The sequence below is a fragment of the Scardinius erythrophthalmus genome, assembly GCF_964197995.2.
Source record: "Scardinius erythrophthalmus genome assembly, chromosome: 18".
NCBI classification, from domain to species: domain Eukaryota; kingdom Metazoa; phylum Chordata; class Actinopteri; order Cypriniformes; family Leuciscidae; genus Scardinius; species Scardinius erythrophthalmus.
Genome location: NC_138238.1, coordinates 38,329,805 through 38,357,731, shown reverse-complemented (window position 1 = coordinate 38,357,731; position 27,927 = coordinate 38,329,805). Strand labels below are relative to the sequence as shown.

Genomic DNA, 27,927 nt, shown 5'->3' with positions numbered 1-27,927 from the left:
CTCGCAGTAGCCTATATGCACGTTTCATACGGATTACATAATCTGAGAATATTTGAATTGGTTCATTTAAACGTAGACGTTTCAAGCTTTCTATAGATATATTTCTCATGTCTGTTTTCGGTTCACTGAGACCGGGGCGGCAGAAAACGCATCCTGATTGTTTTCATAATTTTACAAAAGCACAATATTTTGTTGTTATTGTGAGTTTACAGAAATAAAAGTAGAACCTTTACAGTTTGCATTAAAGGTTTACATAAGTGATCGTCGAACAATTTTTCTGCGACTAACCGGCTAATAAAATTTTGTCCGACCAAGCCTCATCTATTCGACTAACGGTTAGTCGACTTTTGGGGGGCTGCCCTAAAACTTATAAAGAAAGGTGTGACATACGCGATCTTTGGCTCATTCTTGATCAGTTGCAGAGGTTTGATAGTACATGGAAGGCTTGCCAAGAGAGCATTACAATAGTCCAGTCTGGAGAGAACAAGAGCTTAAACAAGGAGTTGTTTAGCATGCTCTGATAGGAAGGGCCAGATCTTCCTAATGTTGTATAAGGCAAATCTGCAGGAGCGCGCAGTTCTAGCAATGTGGTCTGTGAAGTTTAACTGATCATCAATCACATCTCCAAGGCTCCTGGCTGTCCTGGAGGGAGTTATGGATTGATGAGCCAAACTGAATGGAGAAGTTGTGATGAAGTGTTGCTGTCCTGGCAAGGTTGAGTTGAATGTGGTGGTCCTTCATCCAGCAAGAAACATCTGTCAGATAGGCTGAGATGCGAGCAGCGACTGTCGGATCATCCGGCTGAGATGAGAGGTAGAGTTGAGTGTCATCAGCGTAGCAGAGATGGGAAAAGCCATGTGTCTAAATGACAGATCTTAGTTATGTCATGTAGATGGAGAAGAGAATCGGTCCCAGCACCGAGCCCTGAGGCACTCCAGTTGTGACTAAAGGCCCTTTCACACCAAGGACGATAGCTATAAAGATAACGATCAAAGTATAGTTCTAAAAATCGTTCTCCATATTAAAGAATATCAGAGTTCACACCACAACTATAACAATAAAGATAAAAGGAACACTATCATTAGGATCCCTTTCACAACGATTTTTTTCCAGCTGTCGAACGATAAAGCACTGACAGCCAATCAGAATCCACTCGAATTTAATGGGCTCGCGCTTTTAAAATGGCAGACGACAGTGTTGAATAGTTAATTACCGAGGTCCAGAAAAATCCACCACTGTTTGACAAGTTAAGCCCCATTTCAAGAAAATGGATATGGAAAACAATCGTTCACACCCTCTGACTAAACGGTGCGAAGTATTACCTCAGGTATCCAGCGCTCGTTTCGATAACATTGTTTTGCTTCCTTTGAAGTTGCGGTGAAAAAGACTAGGGGCCCTGTCATACAGCCGGCGCAATGCTACGCCAAGTGCGACGCAAATGTTTTTTGCTAGTTTCAGCCCAACACAGTTTTCATTTTCATGTCCTGCGCCACGTTGTTTAAATAGTGTAAGACTTAAGAAATTAGAAAATGCCGGACAGTCTGGTTAAGGAGCGACCAGACCCTGAGAAGACAGGATCTTGCTGGAAATTACCATTTGAACTCACCATTTGAGACAAAAGTCTCACCGCCGAGTCATCCTAATCTACATTTCATTCCCAAGTTGGCCCATGATGCTGAGAGTGTCCAAAACTCTCAGCATCATGTATTATAATGTTGGGTTCGCATCTCTTCTCTTTATTCCAGAGCATTTGATGTTTTGTATTGATTATCCTTGAACTGATTATGAAATTGCCATGATACATTTACCTGACATAATAAATTGTTACATTTGATTATTCTAACTGACTTTGACATTATTTTCATTAAAGAGTTAAAGGGAATAGTCAAACATTCGCTCACATTTAATGATGAGCAGATATCATTAAAACCTTTTCATTTATGGAGTCAGATGAAATAACAAGAGAATACATATTCAAATGTATTGCATTTAATCAAAAAATACTTTGCCTCGAGAAAAGACGGGTCCACAACGCGCTCACACTCTGCTTATTACACACACAGGGTTGCCCAGCAGCACACAAACCAGCCAAACATTAAAACTAAAAGGATTACAGTGTAAAAGATTATTATTGTGTACATAAAGATATGGTGGAATCCAGCTTGTCTCGTAGATGATCTGCTTGCGCTTTAACCTCTCTCTCTCACACACACACACACACACACACACACACACACACACACACACACACACACACACACACACACACACACACACACACACACACAACACACACACACACACACACAGCTTTAACCTCTTGCACGAGCTGGTCCGTTTGCTCTCTGGAGACATGTTCGTTTTTCCGCTTGCTAATTCCGTCATGTACAGTAAATAGTGAATCCGCCATGGCGCGAGCGCAACTGGCTTTTAAAGGGAATGGGAGACGAGACTCTGATTGGTTTATTCCACGTTACGCCCAAAACACACCCATTACTCATTAAGAGAATAGAGACAAAACACACCCATTACTCACTAAGAGAATAGAGACAAAATGCACCCATTACTCATTAAAAGAATAGAGACAAAATGCACCCATTACTCATTATGAGAATAGGGATAACTCTTTTAGACCATGCACCGGGAGCGCCGACCATTTTTCACATCGTTAAACTAGCAAAAGTGGATTCGGGCGCCCTAAGTGCACTTGCGCCCTGCGCTTTAGACCATGTGCTTAGATCCTTAAAATAGGGCCATAGGTGTTGTTTTTATTCCACTATATTAACTAAGTCTGCTAAATTTACTGTTAGATAAGTAGATCGATTACACTTCACTCAAAACATCTGCTGGTTAAAGCCATGTAAACGCCACAAGAACAGCAAAAACGTGTTCAATGACATTATTCACATTTTGAAACCGCAGCGCGTGAGCTTACAATAAACAGACCGTTATCTTTCGTTGGTGTGGACGCAAATATAGTTATCGTTATCGTTATCGTGCTTGGTGTGAATGGGCCTTTAGACCCCTCACCCCCCAAGACACCCTAAAGGACCTACTGAGAGCTAAGACTTGAACCACTGGTGTCTCTGGAGTCTCAGAGCTTCAAAAACCAAGAGAAGAGCAGGTTGAGTGGCTGTTTGCTGTCCAGGAGGTTGTTCTGTGTGAGAAAGGCAGAGATTTGGTTGAACACGATTCCGATTCGCACAAGCGTTTTTGCAATGAATGTAAAAAAAAACACTTCGGCGACAAAGTACATGAGTTTCTGTAGTTCTATTACGCATATCTATAGACTAATAGTAATATGCATGTGCACGCCATCACCGTTTTCACAGATTCACGTTTTTGAAGTGCACACGGAGATGATAACGGTTTTCAAAACTTGCATCTTGGAACTTATTTCAAAGTTTGCGTTCTCCAAACACTGTTGTCGTGCAAATGAGTGGCCGGAACGCATTAAAAGATTTCTATTTTCTGTTAAAATGGTGTCGTGTTAGCGGCCCCCAAGTTAATAACTAATGATCTTTGCAACGGAAGTGAATCGATCAAAACTTAACTTTATCTGGACAATAACTTTATTCTAGAACTGCTATAAAGCCAAAACAATCTCTGTTACTGTAATTTCCTATTGTCTCTGTAAAGCTGCTTTGAAACAATCTATAATGTTGAAAGCGCTGTATAAATGAAGGAGACTTGACTATCATACTTTCGACTATCAACACATTCAGCCATGTGTTCTTGATCTTCAAAATGATAAGTGATAACAAGATTTTAAAGTTGGCCCTCTGGAGTCTTCCTGTCTGTCAACTCATAGAGGAAAACACCGACTGAAATCTCTCTGGCAAAAGTGTGTATTAACCCTATCACATGCTGTGTGTGTGACACGTCGTCAGCTGTTTATGCGCACGGACACCACGAACACAGTAGAAGAAGCCTTGAGGACTTTAGACGGTCAAGACGATGTGAGAAATCTTTGAGTTTAAGGTCGAACTGAATCCACAGATTCACATGATGATGTTGATGAGTTTTTTTGTTGTTGTATTGACGTAAAATACAGTATTAATTAAACAAAAGATCTATGCATGTTAACTTCATTCCACCTGTTACACTATAAGGTTTGTTGACATTAATGCATTAGTTATCCTTAATGCGTTAGTTATCATGAACTAACAATAATATTTTATTGCGTTTAATAGTAAGTAGTTTAGTATTAATCCATGCATTTAACAACTGTTGCATTTACTAATGTTTACACACCTTATTGTAAAGTGTCACCAGTCTCTTCTTAAGTTGGTTTATACATTCTATAGGAGGCAATATTTACTTCTTGATATTTTTATAATATTATAATATTAAGCACATTTGCCTCCAGTGAAATCTCTCATATCATAAGGTTATTCCAGTATGTTGTGATAAAGCCTTTGTCTTTGTTCTTGTTGACCTAAAAAGCCTTGGCAGTGTGATTTAGTGTGTGTGTTTGGCCATTCTGCTTGTGTTCTTATGCATCACATGCAACATTTATCAACAATTTTGATCTAAAGTATGACATAATGCTTAATTTGCACCATTATCATTCAACTCAAGAACAAATCATGCACTTTTTTAACCCTAAAATGGATGTGGGTCAGAAAGTGCATCAGCTTTTTGTCTTCATTTTTTTCTCTGGATGTGATCATCCATGTGATACTCGATACATTTCTTAAGATGTCTTTATATTATAATGTGGGTAGATTTTTTTCTTGCAATTTTTCATCCGTCGTCAACAGTATATGCGTTTTACATAAAGTATATGTAATATTTAATAACATGCTCATGTTCAGATTTGTTTTTAAAAAGAAAGTAAATTACAAGGTATAACCCTAAGTTATTAAAGGAGTGGTATAATGTCCTTTTCACAAGATGTAAAATAAGTCTCTGATGTCCCCAGAGAGTGTGTGTGAAGTTTTAACTCAAAATACCCCACAGATATTTTTATATAGCATGTTAAAGTTGTCACTTTTTGAGGGTGAGCAAAAACACACCGTTTTGTGTCTGTCCCTTTAAATGCAAATGAGCTGCTGCTCCCGGCACAGGGGGCGGAGCTTCAAGAGTTTGTGTCCTTTTACCTCACACACACACATGCTCTGAACTTTTCAATTTTTTTTAGCCTTTTATGTTCAAACCGGAGTCAGACAAAGATGGAGAGACTCAAGAAGAAGTGTCAACATGTAGAAGCAACAGGACATTTCTGAATGGTTAGTTGATGAATGTATGTAGTTACTGTATCTTCTAGTCATTGATTAACATATTCTGTCATGATAATCTATAAATCGTGTTCAGGGGGCGGGGTTTATGTAAATTCTAGGGTTGGTGATGTCACTAACCCGGGAGGAATGTGGTGTAGTCTCTACCAGCCGTTTGTTGTAGTCCTTAAAAAGCGATTTCTTTAAAAGCAAATATCTCCCTTTGCTCTGAACTTTGAGCGTTGTAACTTTGCAGATGTTGTTTATGCTCAAACAGCAACATTACACACTAACTAAAGTTAGAAAAGTCAAATCATAATCAACCACCTCTTTAAAAAAATATCATATTTACATTGGTTACATTGTTAGTCAACTACATTAGTTAGCATAAACTATGAAAAAAATAATACTTTTATAGCATTTATTAATCTTAGTTAAAGTTAATTTTAACATTTACTAATATGTTATTAAAATCAAAAGTTGCATCTTATGAAATGCACCTGAGCCAACATGAACTTAATGCACAGTTGAATTTTATAACATTAACGAAGATTAATACATACTGTAACAAATCTATTGCTCAAATAGTTAATGCGTTAAGACCTATGAGACCTTATTGTAAAGTGTCATTACGTTTAAATAATGAAAATGTATTGACTGAAGAAGTATGCATGTTTTATTTATGCTTCTAGTTGTATCTAATTATAATTTCAGATCACATATGCCTTTAGAAGGGATGCATAATAATACAATTATTTCTTACATCACGTAATGGATGAACACCGATAATTGGTTCTGTACTATAAAAAAAAAAATTAATCAATATTTTTTGGCAATGTCTCCTGAAAGTATGCTTCAATGAATTTAGGCACACCACCAGTATATTATTTTCTCTGAAATATGGTTAACTATTGATCAATAACTGATGTGGTTCTAATATTTCATGCATTCTCGTGCTTTTTACCTCTTGTTTTGCATATTACATAACGTAGAGTCGTGTAAAGCACTTGAAGCACATGTGTTGAAGCATCCAGTGTGCTCTCGCTGATGTGTGTTACATCAAACGACGCTCTCAGCGGGATATTAATGCAGAATTTTGAAGTGTTTGCTGTGTTCGCTTTACAGGAATGTTGTAAACTGAATGCTAAGGGCTTCACGGGCGCCTTTGATGGAAAGAGCAACAGGGAAGATGGATGGAGAGGCTGTGTGTCCAATTAGACAGCAGGATTACGTTACATAAGGGTTTTTATCGAGCTCTGGAGACGAGGAGATGCAGACCACACACTCCTGCCTTTAGAATCTGATCTGGAACAGAGAGAAGCGGATGAGAGAAGCATGGAGGAGAAATGGACAAATTGGTGGATGGATGGATGGATTGGTGAGGAGCGGTTCACAAAAGAAAGTGTATGAATATACACTTAAAAATATATGTATGAATATATTTGCATTAAAATCCAATTATCAAATAATTAATAATAATACATTTCAAATAATAAATCAAAGCAAGTTATCTATTTATTCAGTAAATCGTTTATTTACTTATCAGTTCTATTTATTTATTCAGTCAGGCAATTTTTCAGTCATTCATTTATTTATTTATTTACTCAGTCATTAAGATTCACATTTTAAGTAAAATGTTTCACATAAATAAGTTTTTTTTTTAATGTTTTTTTTTTAAATGTTGAAATTAGTTCTGAAAAAAACAAACATTTGTAGCAGTGTTATTTTACTATCTTTGAGATTATATTATATATTTTAATATATTTTTTATTTTTAAATCAAACTTTATTAGAATTTTAGTTTAGTAATGTTTTTGTGTTTTTGTAATTCTTAGATTTTTATAATATGTCTATATTGTTAATACATTTTTATTTCAGTTTTAGTTATTTTACTAAATGTATAATAAAAATGAGAAATGTTGCTTTGGTGACTAGCTGAAATCAAATAAGTTTAAGTTTTATTTCAGTTAATGTTTATTTTATTTAAAGATAAAAAAAAATTGTATTTTCTATTTTGTATCTAATGCAATGACATTCACACATTTCAAAGTGTGACTGAAGTGTCTACAATTATCCAAATACATTAGCATGTTTACCAAGAAAGTCCAGTCCTGGTTTGTGTTCGTGTGCATCTCTCTTAATGCTTTCTCTTAGACATCTCTTTTATATTCAAGATGAAAGATGACCAGAGCATTATAGGGAGAGAGAGACTGAAGATTTGCTGCAGAAATCTCCCATAAATGCATGTTTTAGTCCAGTGGTGAACTGTTATTCTGAGTGTGAACGAAACCCCAGGTCACATTGACATTTGATGCAATCATGATGCCAATGCAGGGGTCATCAAGTTCATACTTTACCTTGATGTCAGATTACCACAGATACAGACACTTGAGAAAAGCTCCTACTAACACTTTTCACAGATGTAATACAGACAGAAACCCCTCACAGACCCATTTTACTCGCTTCAATCAGTTTTAATAATACCAGTTTGACCCTTGACAATCTGTAAGCCGAATGATCTCACCACAAGAGTTTGCCAGCCTTCTGTAATGCATGCTTTCTTCTAAAAGACAGACAGTACAGTAAAAGTTTTGCCATTGCATCAGCAGATTGTCTTATATAACAAAGACGCATGTTATCTGGAATTATGTTGTCTTTATTGCACATATATATGCTAAAGCATTTTGTCAGCTACTTGACGTGGACTGCTGGTATTCAATTTCTGTTTTTAGTAAATCTTAATTGGATCCTAAGTGGTTTAGTTCATATTTTTGTGTTTCTGCGTGGGGGGGCTTGTCATTCTCCGAAGCCGCAGAACGATTTAATTAACAAAGTGTCTAATAGACTTGTGAATCTTTGTTGGTTTGAGACTGGGAAATGTAGCTCTGAGTCATCGTAAGCATGGTCTCGTAACAAGACTTTAATTACGGATATTTTCAGTGTAATTACAGACTGCAGGCTGGATGTTGCGTGCGTCACTAGAAGATTGAGTTCAAGAGAGTGTCAAAACGCCACTGTTTATGCCGTTTCACCTTTCAGATTGTGCGTTTATACTGATTGAGATCTTTTCACATCCATCTCAGGCGACGTGTGTTAAACTCGCCATCGTCTTTTGAGTTCTTGTGGTAAGAGGAATAAGTTATGCTCCATTACGACCCACATATTTAGGCCTAAATTTAAGTATTGAATTACATGTTAATTTTCCATCTTGGTTTTAAGTGTTGTCAAAAATATCAATATGTAAGTGATCTCTCAAATTAACTTTTCGTGTCTCCTCGTGTTTAAATGATCAAATACATACAAAAAGATGTCTTGCCGAGTATTCGGGTAAATATAGTCAGTTTTGAAATGTAAATAGTCGAGAGAACGCATGTTGTGTATCAGTATATTGGATCTGTGCGTACGCTCTTAAAGTGACTGCAGCCTAATAAACCTGCGGATGTCTGTCATGTTAATCAGAGAACAAAAGACAAAGAGAAATGTAAGCATTAATCTGTATTTAATTATTACAATGAAGGTTATCCAGTGTTATTTTACATTATAAGTTCTGTAGGATTTCATACGTGAATATACGGTTGGACTCGCCTGAAAATCTTAAATCCATATTTATTTCATGTATCTCTTTATTCTATTCTATTTTTTTGAGTTATGGTTTGCAATTTGTTAATTTGTTCTTATTTTATTAATGACTGTTTACTTCTCTCTTTTTTGTAAATTTAGTTCAACGATTCAGATAAAGCCTCCCTGTTCTGTCTGTAAGCTATTGCAACAAAGTTATCAAAAAATGATGATGCAGTAACATATAGGGCCCTATCTTGCACCCAGCGCAATTGACTTTGTACAGCGACGCATGTATCATTCCTATTTTGCACCCGCGCACAGCGGACTCTTCCCTCCACAGACGCACGTCTGTAAATTAGGGAATGAACTTGCGCTCCCCGGGGGCGGTTCAGCGAAAAGAGGAGGCGTGTTCCGGCGCAAACGTTCCCTGGTGCTATTTTGCAGTTTCAGAAAACAATTCCTCCACTGACCAGGAGAAACCTCGTCTAAAGTCAGTGCCGCGTTGCGCGTGTTATTCAGAGGCTATTTTAAGGGCGCATGCTTGGCCATAATGTAGCGTGTGCACAACGCACATACACTTTATCTCATCTACACAGAAGCAGCCGTTTTCATTTTTAGAAAACCATACATTATTACAAGGAAAAATATTACCACACGAGGGAAATCATTGTGGTGTCCATGAAGATGTGAAAGAATAGGCATAAATCTAGCTTACACATTTACCCAAATTATCATATGCCTGTTTAAGCGAAGCTAATCTGGGTGTGTTTCTCCGTCCCCAATGTCACTTCTCTGTGTTTTACGGCCCTGACGAGAACGCCGGTCTCCTCGGCTGTGAACCGCTCCTGGCAAATCCGCCGTTATAATATCAATCCGCCATGGAACAAGCGCGCCTGCTCTTAAAGGGAATGTGAGATGACGCTCTGATTGGTTTATTTCACGTTACGCCCAAACCACACCTATGAGTAATGAAGCGACTTCAGACCAACACATTTTAGATTTGCGTCGGGCGCAAGAGTCATTTATCCCGAGATCCGCCCACAAAGTTACTTGCGTTTAGCGCTTGATACTTGCGTTTCAGATCGTTAAAATAGGGCCCATAGTCTGTATGTATATGGCCGTTCTCACGTTGCGTCGAGGTGATTGCGTCGTGAAGCACTTGTGAAATCAGTCCAATGGTGTATAGGCGAGTGACGTCATGTCTCTGTCTATTTATTGTTGTTTTTCCACAAGCATTTTATATGTCTAGACAGGAATATAATGGCGAGCAAACAGCATTCTGGATTGTGTGTTCCTCTCTGCCCTCGCTTCATTACGAGTGGGGACACGCATGATTTCTGTGTTGTTTGTCTGGGAGTGGAGCATGCACGGTCAGCTCTAGTGAAAGGGGACGTGTAACATATGCGCTGGTCGGATGCCGGCTTTGGGCCGATTGAGCGCGAGCTTACAGTTTCTACTTGTCTGGTTGATATTTGGCTGGGGGGGGGGGGTGGGGGGGAATGAATAACACCTCATTATACGGTGCCCACTGCCCTTCGGTGCCGTCAGGGGCCGTTCTGCCAACCCCATCACCTCGTGTGCTTCGGGGCGCAGCGGTCTCCAGCAAGTTCTGGTCTCAGGCGAGTCCTTATCTCAGTGTCCACCCGGAAACATAGCGGCGCTGGGATTCTCAACCCCTCCCAACTGCTGTCTCAGAGCAATCAGTTTCACCCACACCAGTTTGCAAGTTTTTAAATATTTAAATCAAGGGTGTCCATTCTTCTTAGGCCGTACATCAATACTGCATGTACGCAAAATAGAATTACTATACCATAATGTTTCTATAGTTATTTATTTGTGTAACTTTGTCTTGTGCCTGAAAACTGAAAGTGATTAAAAACTGAAAGGTTGAAATTTCGCTGTTAAAATTACTACACACATCTGTAGGAGCACGTTCATGTTTATTGGGTCAAAAGTGTCCCTCTGCAGACCAATGCAACACTTTCATAATCATGGTGGCGTCCTGATGTCATTCACGCCATCGCTGCATGTTCTGTTCTGTTCTGTTTGAGCGCCGGCGTGCATAATACACTTCTAATGAGGACTGGACTCTACTAACACACAAACACACACACACACACACACACCGCTGGATGGATTTCGGTCCAACTGCTTAAAATTGAATCCTAATGATGCATTATCATCATATTAATATCATCATCTGCCACTGGCTTTGATTTCCATATACAGGACGTTCAGTCCATTGAACGAGCTTATTAGCAATCCATAAGTTCTTCAGAAGCAGTAATCAAATCATTTCGATGTAGTGCACTTGGTTACTCGAAAATCCTTGATTGGGATTATGAAACAAACAAATTGTGCAACTGTTTCTGGAACGTCTGTGTGCCAAAATCTCCACTTTCATTATAGGACAGAACGAGCGTTCCAGAGTAATCATGTCCTGCTTCCAGTTTCCAGTCTCAGCGTTTCCTATAGTTTCCCAAAGCATTTGCCCAGGTGTTGGGTAATAGTTGCAATTTAGCTTGATGTTTGAGTCCCAGTCAAGTAAATGAATATAAATTACACTATGTTACACAAAAGGAAATATATTTAGTCAAATGTAATGTAAATGTAATTTATTCCAGTGATATAATTTTCAGCATCATTACTCAGTCTTCAGTGTCACATGACCCTCCCTTCCTTTTGACAGGTAGTGTATATATATATATATATATATATATAGGTTCAGTAATTTCACTTAAATGGCAATGAAAATTACCTATTAATTGTTATTTAAGTGAAATTACTGAACTTAAATATATGAGCTTGTTAAAAATGATCATTCTAGAAGAAAATTTCAGATGGCACTTAGAGGCTTTTGCATCTGAACACTCTCTCTATATATATATCTATCTATCTATCTGTCTCTCTCTCTCTCTCTCTCTCTCTCTATATATATATATATATATATATATATATATATCTGTCTCTCTCTCTCTCTCTCTCTATCTATCTCTCTCTCTCTCTCTCTCTCTCTCTCTCTCTCTCTCTCTCTCTCTCTCTCTCTCTCTCTCTCTCTCTCTCTCTCTCTCTCTCTCTCTCTCTCTCTCTCTCTCTATATATATATATATATATATATATATATATACACACTGGAATAAATTACATTTTACAGTGCATTCACATAGAAAACAGTTCTTTAAATTGTAATAAAATTTCTGTTTTACTGTATTTTTTATCAAATAAAAGCAGCCTTGGTGACCAGAAGAGACTAAAAACATCATAATTATTAAAATTTTTGACTGGTAGTGCATATATATATATATATATATATGCACTGTAGGTTTAATGCAACATGCATTATGTTTCTGAAAGTTACGTTTCAGAGCTGATTTACAGCTGGTGGTTTCATTTATTTGGCAAAACACCTCAAACAAATTACTGTTTTATTCCACGTTCTGCTCTCATTTATTCCCATCTTGTGAAATATGAGTCTCTGCATTAGCGTTGCTATTCGAGAGCATGCAATACTCAAAACTTTTATTTTTCCCAATTAGCAGACTCAGTCACCTGGATTGACCCGCAGGATTTGCAAAAGCAAAACAAGTGTGTGTTACTATATCTGCCAGTAAAACTGTTTCAGGACATAACCACCATCTGGCTTCGCTGTAATCGCTGGTGCCGTGACCCGGGCTGAACCGGGAATCGCTGAAGAGAGACTCTGCTCGTGAATTATGAGTTTCAGCAGCTCTAATTCAGATAAGAGCCCATAATACAGGCACGCACTATGAATATCCATACAGTCATGAGAGCGATTACAAACAAAACCTCAGCGTGTGTTTGGAGAGGCTCCTGAAAGAAAGAGACGAGGGAAGAGAAGAAACATTAATGATTTCAAAAGCTGGAAACGGGCGGTTGTTTGTACATTATGCATGTTGGAAAAGTAACATAAACTTAGGTTGTGTGAGGACAGGTCTCTTCAGTTAATGTGAGAGAGATCCATAAAAGAATATGATGAAGAGACTTGATCTGACTTGCTGAATATTCTTGAATTCTTGAATATTCTAAAAATAATCATATTTAACTGGATAATAATGAAAAGTGACCTCATTCAATAATGTTAAAAAAGCATCCCATAAGCGAAACTGTGATGTAATTATTTAAGGTTAAAGACTGATTTGTCTCACCCACTGAAATATCAAAGCAATGAAACTGTTATCATTTAATTATCTAATAGGTACAGAATACTTTACACATCAAATAGGATTAATGTTTTAATTGTAATTGTAACACTCATTTTACACTTACTTTAAAGTGCCCCTGTTATGCTGTTTTCGGATATGACCTTTCATGTAGTGTAATATAACTGGTTGTAAATGTCTGCAAAGTTTCAAACATCAAAAATAAATGTAGTTATTGTCTCCGAAAAGAAAGAAGTGATTCTGAACCACCTGAAACAAGTCGTCAGTAATCAAGTCTCACTTCCTGCTGAATCAGGTTTGTAACTAATTTGCATAATGCCTGCCTCTGGTCTTGATTGGCTGAACAGCGTCTCTTAGCTCCGCCCTCAAACACTGTAGTGTATCTGAGACTGGAAGAGTTTGGTTCGTGTTGTTCATGTCGAGAAGACGCTGTTTTCTGCTGACAAAGCGAATCCACTCTGATGAGATTGATACGGTAAAACCCACGCCATCGCTACTGTTCGTATCACTGTGATCAAGAGCTGAGATTCAGATATAATAATGAGCATTTGCTTTCTGACCAATCAGAGCAGAGCAGCTCTCAGAGAGGCGGGGTTTAGAGAGACTGAATCCTTGATCGAACCGTTTCAGACACTGAGAGGAAAGATGTGATGCTGCAATGGATATAATGATAAAAATAAAGTGTTTTAATGACCTTGGATGCATGTAAACCTGTTGTAGGAGACTCCAAAACAATTTAGAATAGCATCATAGGGCTTTCTTTTAATATTATATTAGGTTTTAGTCTTTCTGACTATAATGGGACATTTATTAGTTGTACACGTTTCCGATTCAGTGGTCAAAAATGTTATATTTGCCCTCTGATAATAAAGATGTGTGTGTGTGTGTGTTTCAGGTTGCCAGATGGGAGCACAGGACTCGAGGCCTGACCCGGCTCTTCGGCGGCCCGTATGTGGCCTGTTATTCCCTCGCTCTCCTCATCCTCCTCCTCAATGTGTACCGTAGCCACAGGTAACTACATCCACATGTGCTTTATTTGATTATTTATTGCCACGGATCAACTCTGCATCGCCATCAATAATGTCGTAAATTGATCAAGTGACCCATTCTGCACCATTTTGCAAAAGATTCACTGTTTACTTTGCCGCCTTTTATTGACTCCATCAATAATAATAATACTGTGACATCTGTCTGACGCGGTCATCTGACCACCAGCACTTTCACCCTGCTTATTTCATTTGGTTGGTTCTCCTGAGTATCTCGCCGTTGCCATGGCAGCATTCGTTTCTGGTGTCATCGACGTTGCATGTGACAACCAGCAGCTTTCTCTTTGTGTGTGTGTGTGTGTTAGACAAGCTGGTGCTATTTTCTACCCCGTTCTGAGAGCGTTGCACACTGAATATGCTTCTGCTCAATCACTATCAGGATCAGTCCTGTTACGCTGGACACTTTGAGCTTGCTAACTTTTCCAAAATTGAGATGCCTTTTGTTATCATGCAGAGAAGTATATCTATAAAAGGGTATTTCAGAAGTATGATCTAACTCAGGCACATAACTTTGAAACAACCATCATGCCCTCCTTGTCAAACTCCAATGACCATTAAACACACTTTACTGGACCGCAACTGTTTTTAAAGGGGGGGTGAATTACTGTTTCATGCATACTGAGTTTTTTACACTGTTAAAGAGTTGGATTCCCATGCTAAACATGGTCAAAGTTTCCAAAACTAAGTTGTACGTTTGAAGGAGTATTTTTGTTCCAAAAATACTCCTTCCGGTTTGTCACAAGTTTCGGAAAGTTTTTTTCGAGTATGGCTCTGTCTGACGTAAGAGAGGGCGGAATTTCCTTATATGGGTCCTAAGGGCACTTCTCCGGTAAGATCGCGGGCGCGCGCGCACTCGTAAAACAGAGCAAGAGAGTGAAAGCAGTTCGCCATCAAAGCGCCCTGCCCGGCTTTTGGGAAGTCAGTGTCACCAAAGAAGTGTGTTTTTGGTTGCCAGGGCAAGACAACCCTGCACAGATTCCCAAAGAACCCGGCGTTAAGGAACCCGTGGATGGAGTTTGTTTTCCTGAGCATAAACGGAGTTGTGTAAGACTGTTGTTCCCTGCATTTCGACGATGATTGTTTTATAAACAAAGCCCAGATCGTCTAATGCTTAAGGATCGAGCAGTCACAATGATAAAGGTTCGCGGTCGTGCGTTGGAACCGCAGGCGGTGAGTAAAACTGTTGAACAAATGTCTCTGTGTGTTGTTAGCTCGGCGCGTTAGCACAGCTTTAGCTCCGCCCACACGGCCCGCCCCCAGCCGCTCGTTATTTTCCGGAAAGACTCGGTACAGCCAATCTTTCAATTAAAAATATAATAAAACAAAAGACTTTTCGGAGATATGAAGGATGCAATATTACTCTATAGGTACTCAAGATTAACAGGAGATTGAGTGAAAATGAGCATTTCACCCCCCCTTTAATGTAAATAGACGCATTTTTATGCAGAGAAAAAAATTAACTGGTGTATTTATAAATGCACAACCTGAATGCACTTTAGAAATGTTTTCTTGTATTAACCTTCATTTTCTTATATAGCTATTTGTTAATTGCATGATGTTCCCATTTGACCCAAATTATAGCAAATGAAAAAAATAAAATAATAATCTATGGTAGCATTGCTATGACTCTTTGAAAAAGAGGGAAAAAAATTGATAGAGAAAAATAGACCTGCTTTTATTTATTAAAATATGAACAACATTATTCATAATTTTTTAAATAATTAAAACAAAATTTGGGAAAAAATAAAATGGATTTCATATGGCCCTAAAATTTTAGTTTTTGTTAAAACTTTTAATAAATTGCTGTTAAATTGTATACGTTTCATGATCTCAATTAATTATACATGCTTTTTAATGACTACATTTTAATTTATTCATTAAAATGCAATCCAGAAAAATGTTAATGAAAAACAAAAAACAAAAAGGAATTCAGAAAAATTTAAATCCAGTAGAAAAATAAATGGAATGGAATTTAGAGGGAAAAGTGCTTACAGGAATTCTTTAAGAAGTCTGTGGAAATGTCCAGTTCTTGTTAATAAAGCGGCATTTCTTGCGATGCTATTTTTTCCACCTTCCTAATTTACATGCGCGCGACCTGCCAGGGCTGTGTTACTGTGACTGTATGGTTATTGTTTTCATGCCAATGGAAAAATGGCCATCTGTGCATTCACTGTTACACGTGCGGGCTCCTTACTGAGACAGGAAGAAAAGAACGAGAGAAATAGCCAACGTGCTTTAAGGGTGTGAAGTCAAGCCTGACGTACTAGTTCAAAAAAAAGACAGGATTGAATGAAAAAGTATGCATAAGAAAAGTCTTAGCATCTGTTCTTTCAGTCTCAGCCAAGAGTCCTGCTTTCAATCAGGAACAGAATGACGAACAATCTGATTTATATGTGAACAGAGTGCTTTTTCCCATAATGCTCAGCTGATTATGTGTGGTTGCACTTTACTTGAAGCCTTTATGTATAATGCATTATAAAAATCATAGAGCGGCACGAAAATGCCAAGTGGTTCGTAACTTTGGAAAACCACTAGCCACAGTGGATGGTGAGCAAAAAAGTTAAATGTCAAGCCCTGATTATAATTATTCATACAATGCATAATGAGGTCCATTACAAGACATTAATGCATTGCAAATATTTTAATAATGCATTATAAAGGTTTCAAGTAAATGTGTAACCTGTTGAAGATGATTGACTGTATGCTGCTTACAGTCAGCTAGACTTTCAGAGGAGGATTTATGCACAAGCACATCTCTTCATTGTCATGCATCGGTCTATAGGGAGAGATTCTGTTATGGTACATTGAACACATTTCTAATCCCCCAAACAGACCCAGCTAAAGCTATTAGCATGTGGATTAACATCTATTATATTCAGCCTCATTCCATTTATAATTAGATTTACATTAGTGATTAATCTGAATGCATGCATAATGTCTTTATTATTGTGTATGATTCATTACACTGTGGTTGCACACAAATCCTAAAAGAATTGATGTATTTAAAGACGCCTATTCATAGAGTCTCTGAAGATTCCCGACGCCTTTGACGATTAAACAAACCATCTATTTCCTCGGAGGAGGTGAGCGATGAAGCGCCTCCTCAAAAGTGGATGAGAAAAGAATCCATATTACAAAAGTAATGCGCTGGGTTTGATGGGGGGGTAATTGAGAATGAATGGGGGAAAGTCACATTAGACGAGGCAATGCCTCCATCGCACTATGACATAATTGGTTATGAATGGATATGATTGGTTTGTACGATAAATCCCACCTTTTGTTTTCATGCGTGTTCGCGAATCGGTCTGAATGAACAAATTAATGGTGCTAATGGGAAGACTGATTAATTAAAAAGGAAGTAAACAACTCAGCCACTTAAATATCACGGCTTTACGTCGCGTCAGAATCAAACTGGAAACACTGGGGGTTTTAATGAGCGATCAGCTTGGTGAAATTTAAGATGATCCAAAAATAAGAACATCAGTTCACAAATAAAATATATTGTTTAATTATTACTGCCTTTAGTTATTATTTTGGAATAAATGTAAAAATGCTTGAAACACTAACTTGATGAGATTTTTACTTGGTTTTAATAAATAGAACATTAATTACATTTTTAATGTAAAGATACAAGATAGATTTTTTTTTTTTGATGTAATGTACAGAAATGTTTATTTAACCAGGAAAATGTGACAACATTAAGTGTAACTAGGACATGAATTTACATTTGATTTATAAAATAAATTAAAAAACATAAACTGAGTTTTTTTAACTGTGACTTTGCCTCATTTCAGAACCCCGCTGCTATCTGATGCCTTTTTAAAGCACAATTTCATGTTGAAAGCACAAATAACTTTCCCTATGAGGTTATTATTGATTTATCATGATAATACTAGACTGTTTTACGTGCAGTTTGTTCTGCCAAAATACAATTTCAGCACCTAATTAAACATGGATCTCAGTGCATTTATTTAATTTAAGGAATTAAGGGCATTTATCACTTCATTTCTCTAATTTTGGACCTGTCACCATGTTCTCACACAATGTAAAACTCATTTGTTCTGTTCTAGACTGTAAAAAAGCAATAAGCCATGAGCACATGTAGTTTTCAATAGCTGAAGATTGTTAGCAATTGCACATTGCTTTTATAAAACACTAGCAGCAGAAAATATGACAAAAGGAAAAGTATTTCAAAAGCTAAATGCATGTCTACCAATATTTTTGTTATTTTTGTTAAGTTCATAATGACTAGTAAGGCAGTGGTTTTGTTTTAAAAGGGTCATGACATGGATTATTCTATTCTTTTAATATGTTCCTTGAGTTTCACTTATAATGTTAATAAAACATTTTTTGCACACACACACACACACACACACACACACACACACACACACACACACACACACACACACACACACACACACACACACACACACACACACACACACACACACACACACACACACACACACAAATATAAATATATATTGTGGAATAACCTTTATTTTCAACCTTCATTCTGACCCTCTGTCTGAATTGATAAATGTTTAAGGCGCGGCTCCTTTAAAGTGGTCATCGGATGCCCATTTTCCACAGGTTGGGATGATTCTTTAGGGTGTTCATGTAAAGTTTGTAAGATACTTTGGTTAAAATTCCTCAATGGTTGTGTAAAACAACACCCTTTTACCTCCTCAAAAACAGCTTTGTTCACAGCGACCCATTTCGGTGCATGTCTCTTTAAATGATAATGAGCAACTGCCCCCCCCCCCCTCTCTCTCTTCATGGGGGGCGTCGACACAAGACACATAAAGTGATGTCTTGCTGGACAGTATACAAATGGCTGAGGGCGGAAATATGCTAATATGGGAAACATGGTAATACGAGACAGTCCGTCAGTGGTCGGGGGCGGAGCATGAGCATTATGACATCATAGCGCTCATAAAATCCAAATGGCTTGATTATTGAGTGTTTAGGCTTTTTGAGGATTAAAAAAAAGGGAGTGAATGGATTTATTTTCATTGTATGGTGGTTGTGTCCACACACTGCCAACACACATTTATATGCAAACACCATGTAAAAGTGAATTTTGCATCCGATGACCCCTTTAAGGCTTGTCAGTAAACATCCACTGTTATGATTGGCTAACGTCATTGCATAGGAAATGGTATTAACGCCAACTCACTGTTTGAAAACATTACAGTATCCATATAAAACCGTCATTTACAGAGAAAGCATTATGAAATGATTTACAGATGGTTTGTGATCCAATACAGTCGCTGCTTCTTCTGTCAACAAGAGTTTCTTTGCAAACTCTCCATTAGACTGTGCTTCGTTTACCAAACAAAATGCTCCGAACAAACATAATCCTCCGACATAAACCAGGACACAATTAAAATAAGCCAGCCACTTGTTTCTGATGCTGTCATCTTCTGAAGTACAGAGACGCAAACCAGAAGTTCTCTCACTCTCCCATGTCTGAATGAATGCGGTGGGCGGGGCCTATGGTGCGATGACGTATAACTATTTGTCGATATCTCGCTCTGGAGGCGGGCATATGCAAATGTATTTGCATTTTGCCCGTGTGACGTCACAGGTCACTCAATGACAAAACGAGCCATTTTGGAGCTTGATTAAATAAATGCTTGGTTTATAATGAGGATGTTTTAAGCTCTGAAACTTGCAGGATATTTTAACAGTACAAAGACCTCTTATATGATGATCAAAAGATCATGTATCATATGATCAAAGATCAAAGCAAATTTAATTTCTCATGCCATGACCCCTTTAATACACAAAAATGTAGTGGATACACTGCCAGTGAGCCAATAGAAACTTAAAACTTTGGAGGGAAAGTGTACGATCCTTTGTCTTCAAGCATGGTATTTTGCATATGTACTGGATTAGCAGTTTGTGTCCCTTCATAATATAGCAAGAATACAATGTATGCTCTGAAGAGGTGATGTACACCAATGTTTTGAGGATTTTTTTGATCGGAATCAGGGTATAGATAAGGTTACATTATCTAGGCTAGTTGTTCAATCATAAAGCATGCATAAAACAAAGTACAGTGCATGAGACAATAAACAAAACGGTAATAATAGATGCACCATCCTGGGGATATGCATGTTCATTTATAGAACAGTTCGTCTATAAATTATTGCAGAAAAGTCAGTTTTTTACGGGCTCTATGAGTCTTTTCTACAGCCTGTGCTTTTCCATGTTTAACTTTCACATTCTCTGGTCGTAAATGGCTTTCATGCATGGGTTTATTTGCTCTTCAGGGGTGTCCATGTATCTGGGGATGTATCTGTAGACCTTGGTGTCTCGTTTTGTTGTTGGTTGGCTAGAGTTTTAAAGATTATTTGTTAAATATAACAAATAATTCTGTGTCTGATTTGTGTGAACATACCAGATTCTGGGCCCTATTTATAACGATCTGAAACTCAAGTATCAAGCGTGGAACTCAAGTAACTTTGTGGGCGGGTCTCGGCAAATCTAAAATGTGTTGGTCTGAAGTGGCTTCATTACTCATAGGTGTGGTTTAGGCGTAACGTGAAATAAACCAATCAGAGCGTCATCTCACATTCCCTTTAAGAGCAGGCGTGCTTGTTCCATGGCGGATTGCTATTATAACGGCGGATTTGCCAGGAGCGGTTCACAGCCGAGGAGACCGGCGTTCTCATCAGGGCCGTAAAACACAGAGAAGTGACATTGGCGATGGAGAAACACACCCAAATAATGGCGTATGATAATTTGGGTAAATGTGTAAGCTAGATTCATGCCTATTCTTTCACATCTTCATGGACACCACAATGATTTCCCTCGTGTGGAATATTTTTCCTTGTAATTATGTATGGTTTGCAAAAATGAAAACTGCTGCTTCTGTGTAGATGAGAGAATCAAAGTGTGTGTGCGTTGTGCTCACGCTACATTATGGCCAAGCATGCGCCCTTAAAATAGCATCTGAATAACATGCGCAACGCGCCACTGACTTTAGACGAGGTTTCTCCTGGTCAGTGGAGGAATTGTTTTCTTAAACTGCAAAATAGCACCAGGGAACGTTTGTGCCGGAACACGCCTCCTCTTTTCCCTGCACCGCCCCCGGGAGCGCAAGTTCATTCCCTAATTTACCGACGTGCGTCTGTGGAGGGAAAAGCCCGCTGTGCGCGGGTGCAAAATAGGAATGATACATTGTACAAAGTCAATTGCGTTGGGTGTAAGATAGGGCCCATAGTGTATAACACTAAAAGTATTCATATATAATCCTTTCACACATGAGCTTTCCTTCACCTTACAAGATAGTAATTTCTGATGGTAAAACGGTGCCATGTCTCTCCATAACCCGAACATGACCTTCTCATTCTCTCTCATCAGGCATTTGTCTCTATTGTATCCTGTGTTATATAGAGTTCTGTGATCTCACGTCCACACTATCCTCATCTGTCACTCCATTATCTGACATGAAATGCGAAGAACTGACCTCTATTGAGCAGACCTGACTCAACCTGTTACATGTGCCGTGTGTGTGTACCTGAAAATGTAGCCCATTTATTTCACTGACCTTCTTTTGGCCAATTACACACCTGTGTGTCAGAGATTAATCAGGATTTCTTTGAAAAATGATGTAAGAACAATGATGTAAGTGATGTTTTTATAAAAAAACGATTGAGGTTAAGGCCACATCATCTTCATCTCTTGGGTTTGCCGCATGTCTAAATGAGTATTTTCAGGAGAGGAACAGAAGATGGTCATCATCTAATCATGTAAATGGGTCATCAGCACAAACTGTCCTGTTTTTCATACTGATGTCACCCAATTTCAATCACTGAGATATTTTTTCCCCCTTCACTTTAAAGCAGGAGGGAATGCTTTTGAAACCTATACTATTCATGACTGGATGACTAGCTGTAAAAAAAAAAAATGCTACAACTTATTTTAATTACAGACTTATAAAAGTCAAACACTTTGTTTTTCTTAACTTTTATTCAGTGCGACAAGAACAGGAGGTACTACATTTTTAAAAGCATTAGCTACAAGACGAGACATACATATATGAATTTAATACGTGAAGAGTAATTAAAAAAAATAATAATAATAATTTAAATAAATAATGACAAATAATATATTTAATTTCCTCCAACTGCACTGTTTTAAAGATGCCCACTCTGCACCTTTTATCACGTGATCGACGAACATTTATCTGGTGTGTTGTTCCGTCCCTGAATGAACTCGAGCTTGTGAAGAGCATTTGCTGAGTCAGCACATCGTGATTTTTTAATCTTGGGAAAATAGAGCACTGTGTGATCTCATAAACATCAAAAAACAAGAGTCTTCACAGGCATATTTCTTTTGATTCCTTTGAGTGTTTCGTCTGTGTTTTTTCCTCATCTCTCAAGACATATCAATATAAAGAGAGAGCTTTAAAGTTTGACGCACAAGCTCAGAACGATCAATAAACAAGCCCTCCTTGATAAAATATGCTTTTATTTTTTGTTTGTCTCCTGTCTTTCTGAGAGTGCACATTAAAACTCTTCTCAGAAGTGCCACCCGAGTTTAATGCACACGAAACGAACACAATACGACATGTGACAGTATATTCTGTTATCGATATTCTGTTATGTCTGATTGTCTCCCGTTCATTGACTGGTTTGATGAAGGCTGTTGGATTATTATGTATATTTGTATATATTTTTATATGTATGTGTGTGTGTGTGTGTGTATATATATATATACATATATATATATATATATATATATATATACATATATATATATATACATATATATATATATATATATATACATATATATATATATACATATATACATATATATATATATATATATATACATATATATATATACATATATATATATATATATATATATATATATATATATATATATATATATATATATATATATATATATATATATATATATATATATATATATATATATATATATATATATATATATATATGCAAGTAAAAATCTGTGTTGGCTAATGTAATGTTTTTGAAAGAAGTCTCTTATGCTCATCAGGCCTGCATTTATTTGATCAAAAATACAGAAAAAAACTGTAATATTGTGAAATATTATTGCAATTTAAAATAATGTTTATCTATTTGAATATACTTGCAAATATAATTTATTTCTGTGATGCAAAGCTGAATTTTCATCATCATTACTCCAGTCTTCAGTGTCACATGATCCTTCAGAAATCATTCTAAGAAAGTAAACGCATGTGTATCAGTGTATTGGATCCGTGCATTCGCTCCTAAAGGCCCTGGTATTACGATGCGTTTTGGTCGATCGGATCACAAATGGACGACACTAAATACAGGTGTAAACGGGACGAACGAAAGTCTTATGGGTTTGGAACGACATGAGGAATTTTCATTTTTGGGTGAACTAACCCTTTGAGTGAAAGTTAGATGATGGCAAATGTAATGGATGTATAAAAATAGGGGAAAAGAGCATGCACACTTAAATATACAACATAGACCAAGGTACCAATAAATAAAAAAGATCGATAACTGAGACATTGTTGGTCCCTAGAAGATTGTCTTGACATGAATTGCTTTTCACTAAGCTTCATAAGCGCATTGCCATTAACCCTTCAAATTGAGCAGATTGAAATTGAAAATACGTCCAATGGAAACACGTCAATTTTGCAAAAACTCCCATATATCGCAAAAAAGTTTTTACGCTCGCATGAGGTGGTTTTTCAAGCAATTTGGAAAAGGAATATTTCGCAAAACTGCAATGGAAATAGTTTTTGCGCATTTACAGGTCACCTGATGTACATAACAGTCGATCATTCTTTAAAGAAACACGCCGACTTTTTGGGACTTTAGCTTGTTCACTGTATCCCCCAGAGTTAGATAAGTCCATACACACCCTTCTGAGAATATAGTTCCCAGTTTGTGTACGGTTAGAAGATGGCTGTGTCTCATGTGACCTTGTTATTTGTACACGCTGTGACTATACAAATCACAACATGTAAATAGGAAAATGTTGGTGTTATTTTGTCACTTATTGGGATTAGTATGCTAGCTGGAGCCATTTACCTCCAGTCTTTGTGCTAAGCTAGGCTAGCGGTGGGTGCGTCAGACAAAGTTGCGGCACGCATTGAGATGAGAAGGGTGTGTGTGGACTTTTCTAACTCTACAGTGAATAAGATAAAGTCCCAAAAAGTCGGCGTGTTCCTTTAAAGAAGGCGCGGTATGACTGGACAGAAGACGAGACAAAGTTATTTATTAAACTCGTAAAAGACAAAAGTATCACAGGAATACTGTATTCTGAACAACAAAGAAATGCAACAATTTATAAAGACCTCGAAGCAGAAATGAGAGAAAAACACCCAGAAACACCTCATATGTGCTGCTCCCAGTATAAGGGTCTTTCCTTACCATTAATGCTTGGATAAAACACTTATGTCTCCTTCCATTAAACATAATGGCTAGTGCGGCGGCTGAGATATACATAAACCTACCAACATCTGTCGCCATGATTTTTGGAATGACTTATCGTGAGAGGAAAAAACGTAATGTTTTAGTCGCATAACATCAGTTAATGGAAACCGCCATTTTGTAATAGTCTTTTATCGACATTTAGAAAATAAATGTGTGCAAATCTGTAATGGAAACACGGCGATAGATTGTGTTCAGTTTCATTGCTGTGATTTAAAATGGCCACCGTTTTGAGTGGTTCCTACCGAAGGCATCAGAGTCAGAAGAAGAAGGTACGGCACGTTGTGACCTTACTGATTAAGCGTAGACATCGAAATCAAATGTTCCAGTAAGTTCCTGTGTGGGTTTGGTCTGACCTGACCTCTTCAGTGGGCAATCACAACAAAACCTGCTTGCCTGAAATAAAGCCTGATCAACAGAGCTTCTTGATTTCTCAAGCCTTTATCGGGTGTAGTTTACCAATGCAGGACCTTTAGCACCATCGCTGGTGTGGGTGTCTCAAATATCTGTGTTTCTCTTGAACGGGTTGATTATGAGAGGCTTCCCACAGAATAAAGCCCACAGCTCTTCAAATACGCTTTGTGGCTTTCAGCATCGAGACAAAAGCTGAACTTTTTCATTCAAAATGTTAAGATTTGTGGAAAACATCTTATTAAAACTTTGACTCACTGTGGTGGATGTTCAACACTTCCATGATAGTTTTTCACTTATGAAAGTTTTCTAATTGACTAACTAACTGGCTTTAGCTTGATAAACGTACATTTTTACAGCTATACTGTACACAATACACATTGTTTTAGCAGCTTTACAGAATATCATGATGTTAATGTTTATAATATCTTAATATCTTCATGCCTCAGTCATATTTTGTATATAGATAGTGTTAGATATACTTATAAATCCAATTTTATATAAAGAGCAGAACATTTTATAGTACTTTTGATTGTATAATTGTACACCCATCAGGATACGTTTGTATCTTGTATCCATATAGTATCAAATGTGACTATTGAAGAAAATAACAGTGTGAAATAAATATATTTTAAATACATTTTTTGTATAAGTACACATACTTAGAATAAAAAACATATTTACTGACATATTGCTTCACACTTACTGGTATAAATATTCTAATTAAACTTTATTTGGAGCACAATTTCTTAATACTAAGCCTAAAATGTGTTTTAATATAACTATTATTAAGGATAGTATAATTTCTGTTTAATATAATACTTTAAATGCAAGATATTTAACGTGTACCTGAAGTATACTTGCAATAGTTCCACTTTAGCACAATCAAATATACTTAAGTGTATCTTTAGTTGGACTTCAGCACTATTTCCAGATAAACTAAAGTACATTAAGTACAAAATTAGTTTGAGTATATCAGTTTAGTAGATCAAAAGTACAATTGCAGGGAATTGATATTAAGTACATACATTTAAATGTATTTGTAGTACACTTAGTATAAAATAAATGTATGTCAAATGCATTTGATTTTAGTATAATACATTTTTCTCTTAAAATGATTGAGACCATTTTTATATTGAAAAATAATTGAGATGATATTACTTGTTTATTGTGAGTAATAAAAAGAAAATCCTCCCCAGCTCAAATGATTTAACACAATGTGAGAGATGTGGTCCGGTCATTTTGACCCATGGAGGGTTTTCATTTTGAGCTTATGCCTTGAATAAGCTTGAATGAACTTTTCACTAACAAACAGGTGCATAAGCTCAGGCATAAGCACAAGTTAAATATAATAAAAAAAATCAAATTTGGAGAATTAATGATGCATTGAATGTTTTAAATATGTTCTTGCATTGTATTGTTTAAATGCAACTAATTTCCAGGTTTATAGTAAGTAAGTAAGTAGGTTAATAGCATCAGAGCCACAGTGTTTTTATGGGGAAATCAAGATATTAGTTACTTTTAGTTGTTTACCTTTAACTTTACGTCACTTTACCTTAAAAGTGCATCTTTATTCCTGTTGAAGTAGTTAAAGTCGGCATGAAAGGGAAGTTGCGCTGGGCTTTTCTTCTCTATTGTGTCGTATATCCCAGTGAAACGCTTCTGGAACAAGTACAAATGTGGGCGGGGCTTGATTTTGTTTGTGGGGAATTGATTGGATGGTTGTGGTTTGCTATTGGTGGATCTTATGTGAGTGACAGGTTGCCCCTCCCACATCATCAGAGAAGAGATGCTGTAAGAGGAAGTTATTCTGATTCAAGATTATTCACACAATAATGATGTGCTCTGATAAATCGCTTAGAATAAATACTGCAATTTTCAATAAAAAATAGGAATGGTCAATTTTCAAGTTTAATGATTTGTCATATATAAAAATCTCAAAGACAAAATTTTGTTCATTGAAATGCATTTGATTGAGGCTCAGGCATTCATCAGTAGTGCAATATATACAATTCAATACAATTTAGAGAGGGGAAAAAAGTAGATATTTAGAGTAAAGTATATAATATGCAAAACAAATATATATTTTGATTTCATGGGGACTTTTCTTGATGTTGTCGTGACCTAGAAGCCCTGCAAATACACTGAAAACTCTGTCACGTACACGTCCCAAGTATTTGTGTTCAGCTCTTTGGTGTAAGAGCCTGAAAGAGAGATGGAGGGGATAATCACTCTGAAAGTGTCTGTCAGTCGGGACTGTGTGGGAACATCTCTCCTGCTGATTGTGAAAATTACCCACAGTAATGCAGAAGTCAGCTGGAAGTCCAGATGTGTTCGAACTGTCCTCTCTTTCTGTGTGGGGAACATAATAGAAAGTAGAGCAGTGGGTCTCTTAAAGGGGTCATGAACTGCATGTTTTATAATGTTTCCTGCAGTTAGAATGTTAGTATGGTTTTTAAAATCAATTTAAAAAATTGTCATAATTTAGAAATAAAAGGTATTTTTCCTACCCAGATGTAATCCTCTGATTTGAACGCTCTGTTTAAAGGGGTGTGTCTGTGTGAGACTTCAGTGTAAACGCCCACTGCTGTGATTGGCTGTGAGACTTCAGTGTAAACGCCCACTGTTGTGGTTGGCTGTGAGACGTCAGTGTAAACGCCCACTGCTGTGATTGGCTGTGAGACTTCATTGTAAACGCCCACTGCTGTGATTTGCTGTGAGACGTCAGTGTAAACGCCCACTGCTGTGATTGGCTGTGAGACGTCAGTGTAAACGCCCACTGCTGTGAGATGTCAGTGTAAACGCCCACTGTTGTGATTGGCTGTGAGACGTCAGTGTAAACGCCCACTGCTGTGATTGGCTGTGAGACTTCAGTGTAAACGGCCACTGCTGTGATTGGCTGTGAGACGTCAGTGTGAACGCCCACTGCTGTGAGATGTCAGTGTAAACGCCCACTGCTGTGATTGGCTGTGAGACGTCAGTGTAAAAGCCCACTGCTGTGATTGGCTGTGAGACGTCAGTGTAAACGCCCACTG

At 37.4% G+C, this 27,927-nt stretch overlaps 1 protein-coding gene across 4 annotated transcripts in view; it reads left to right on the top strand.

Annotated features, from left to right (window-relative positions):
• pemt (phosphatidylethanolamine N-methyltransferase) overlaps positions 1-27,927 on the top strand; it is a 77,316-nt gene that overhangs the window by 16,501 nt on the left and 32,888 nt on the right. For all 4 annotated transcript variants that reach the window (XM_081392056.1, XM_081392055.1, XM_081392054.1 and 1 more), the window contains exon 4: positions 13,856-13,971. In XM_081392056.1, coding sequence (XP_081248182.1) covers positions 13,856-13,971 — 116 coding nt within the window. The remainder of the gene's footprint in view (positions 1-13,855; positions 13,972-27,927) is intronic.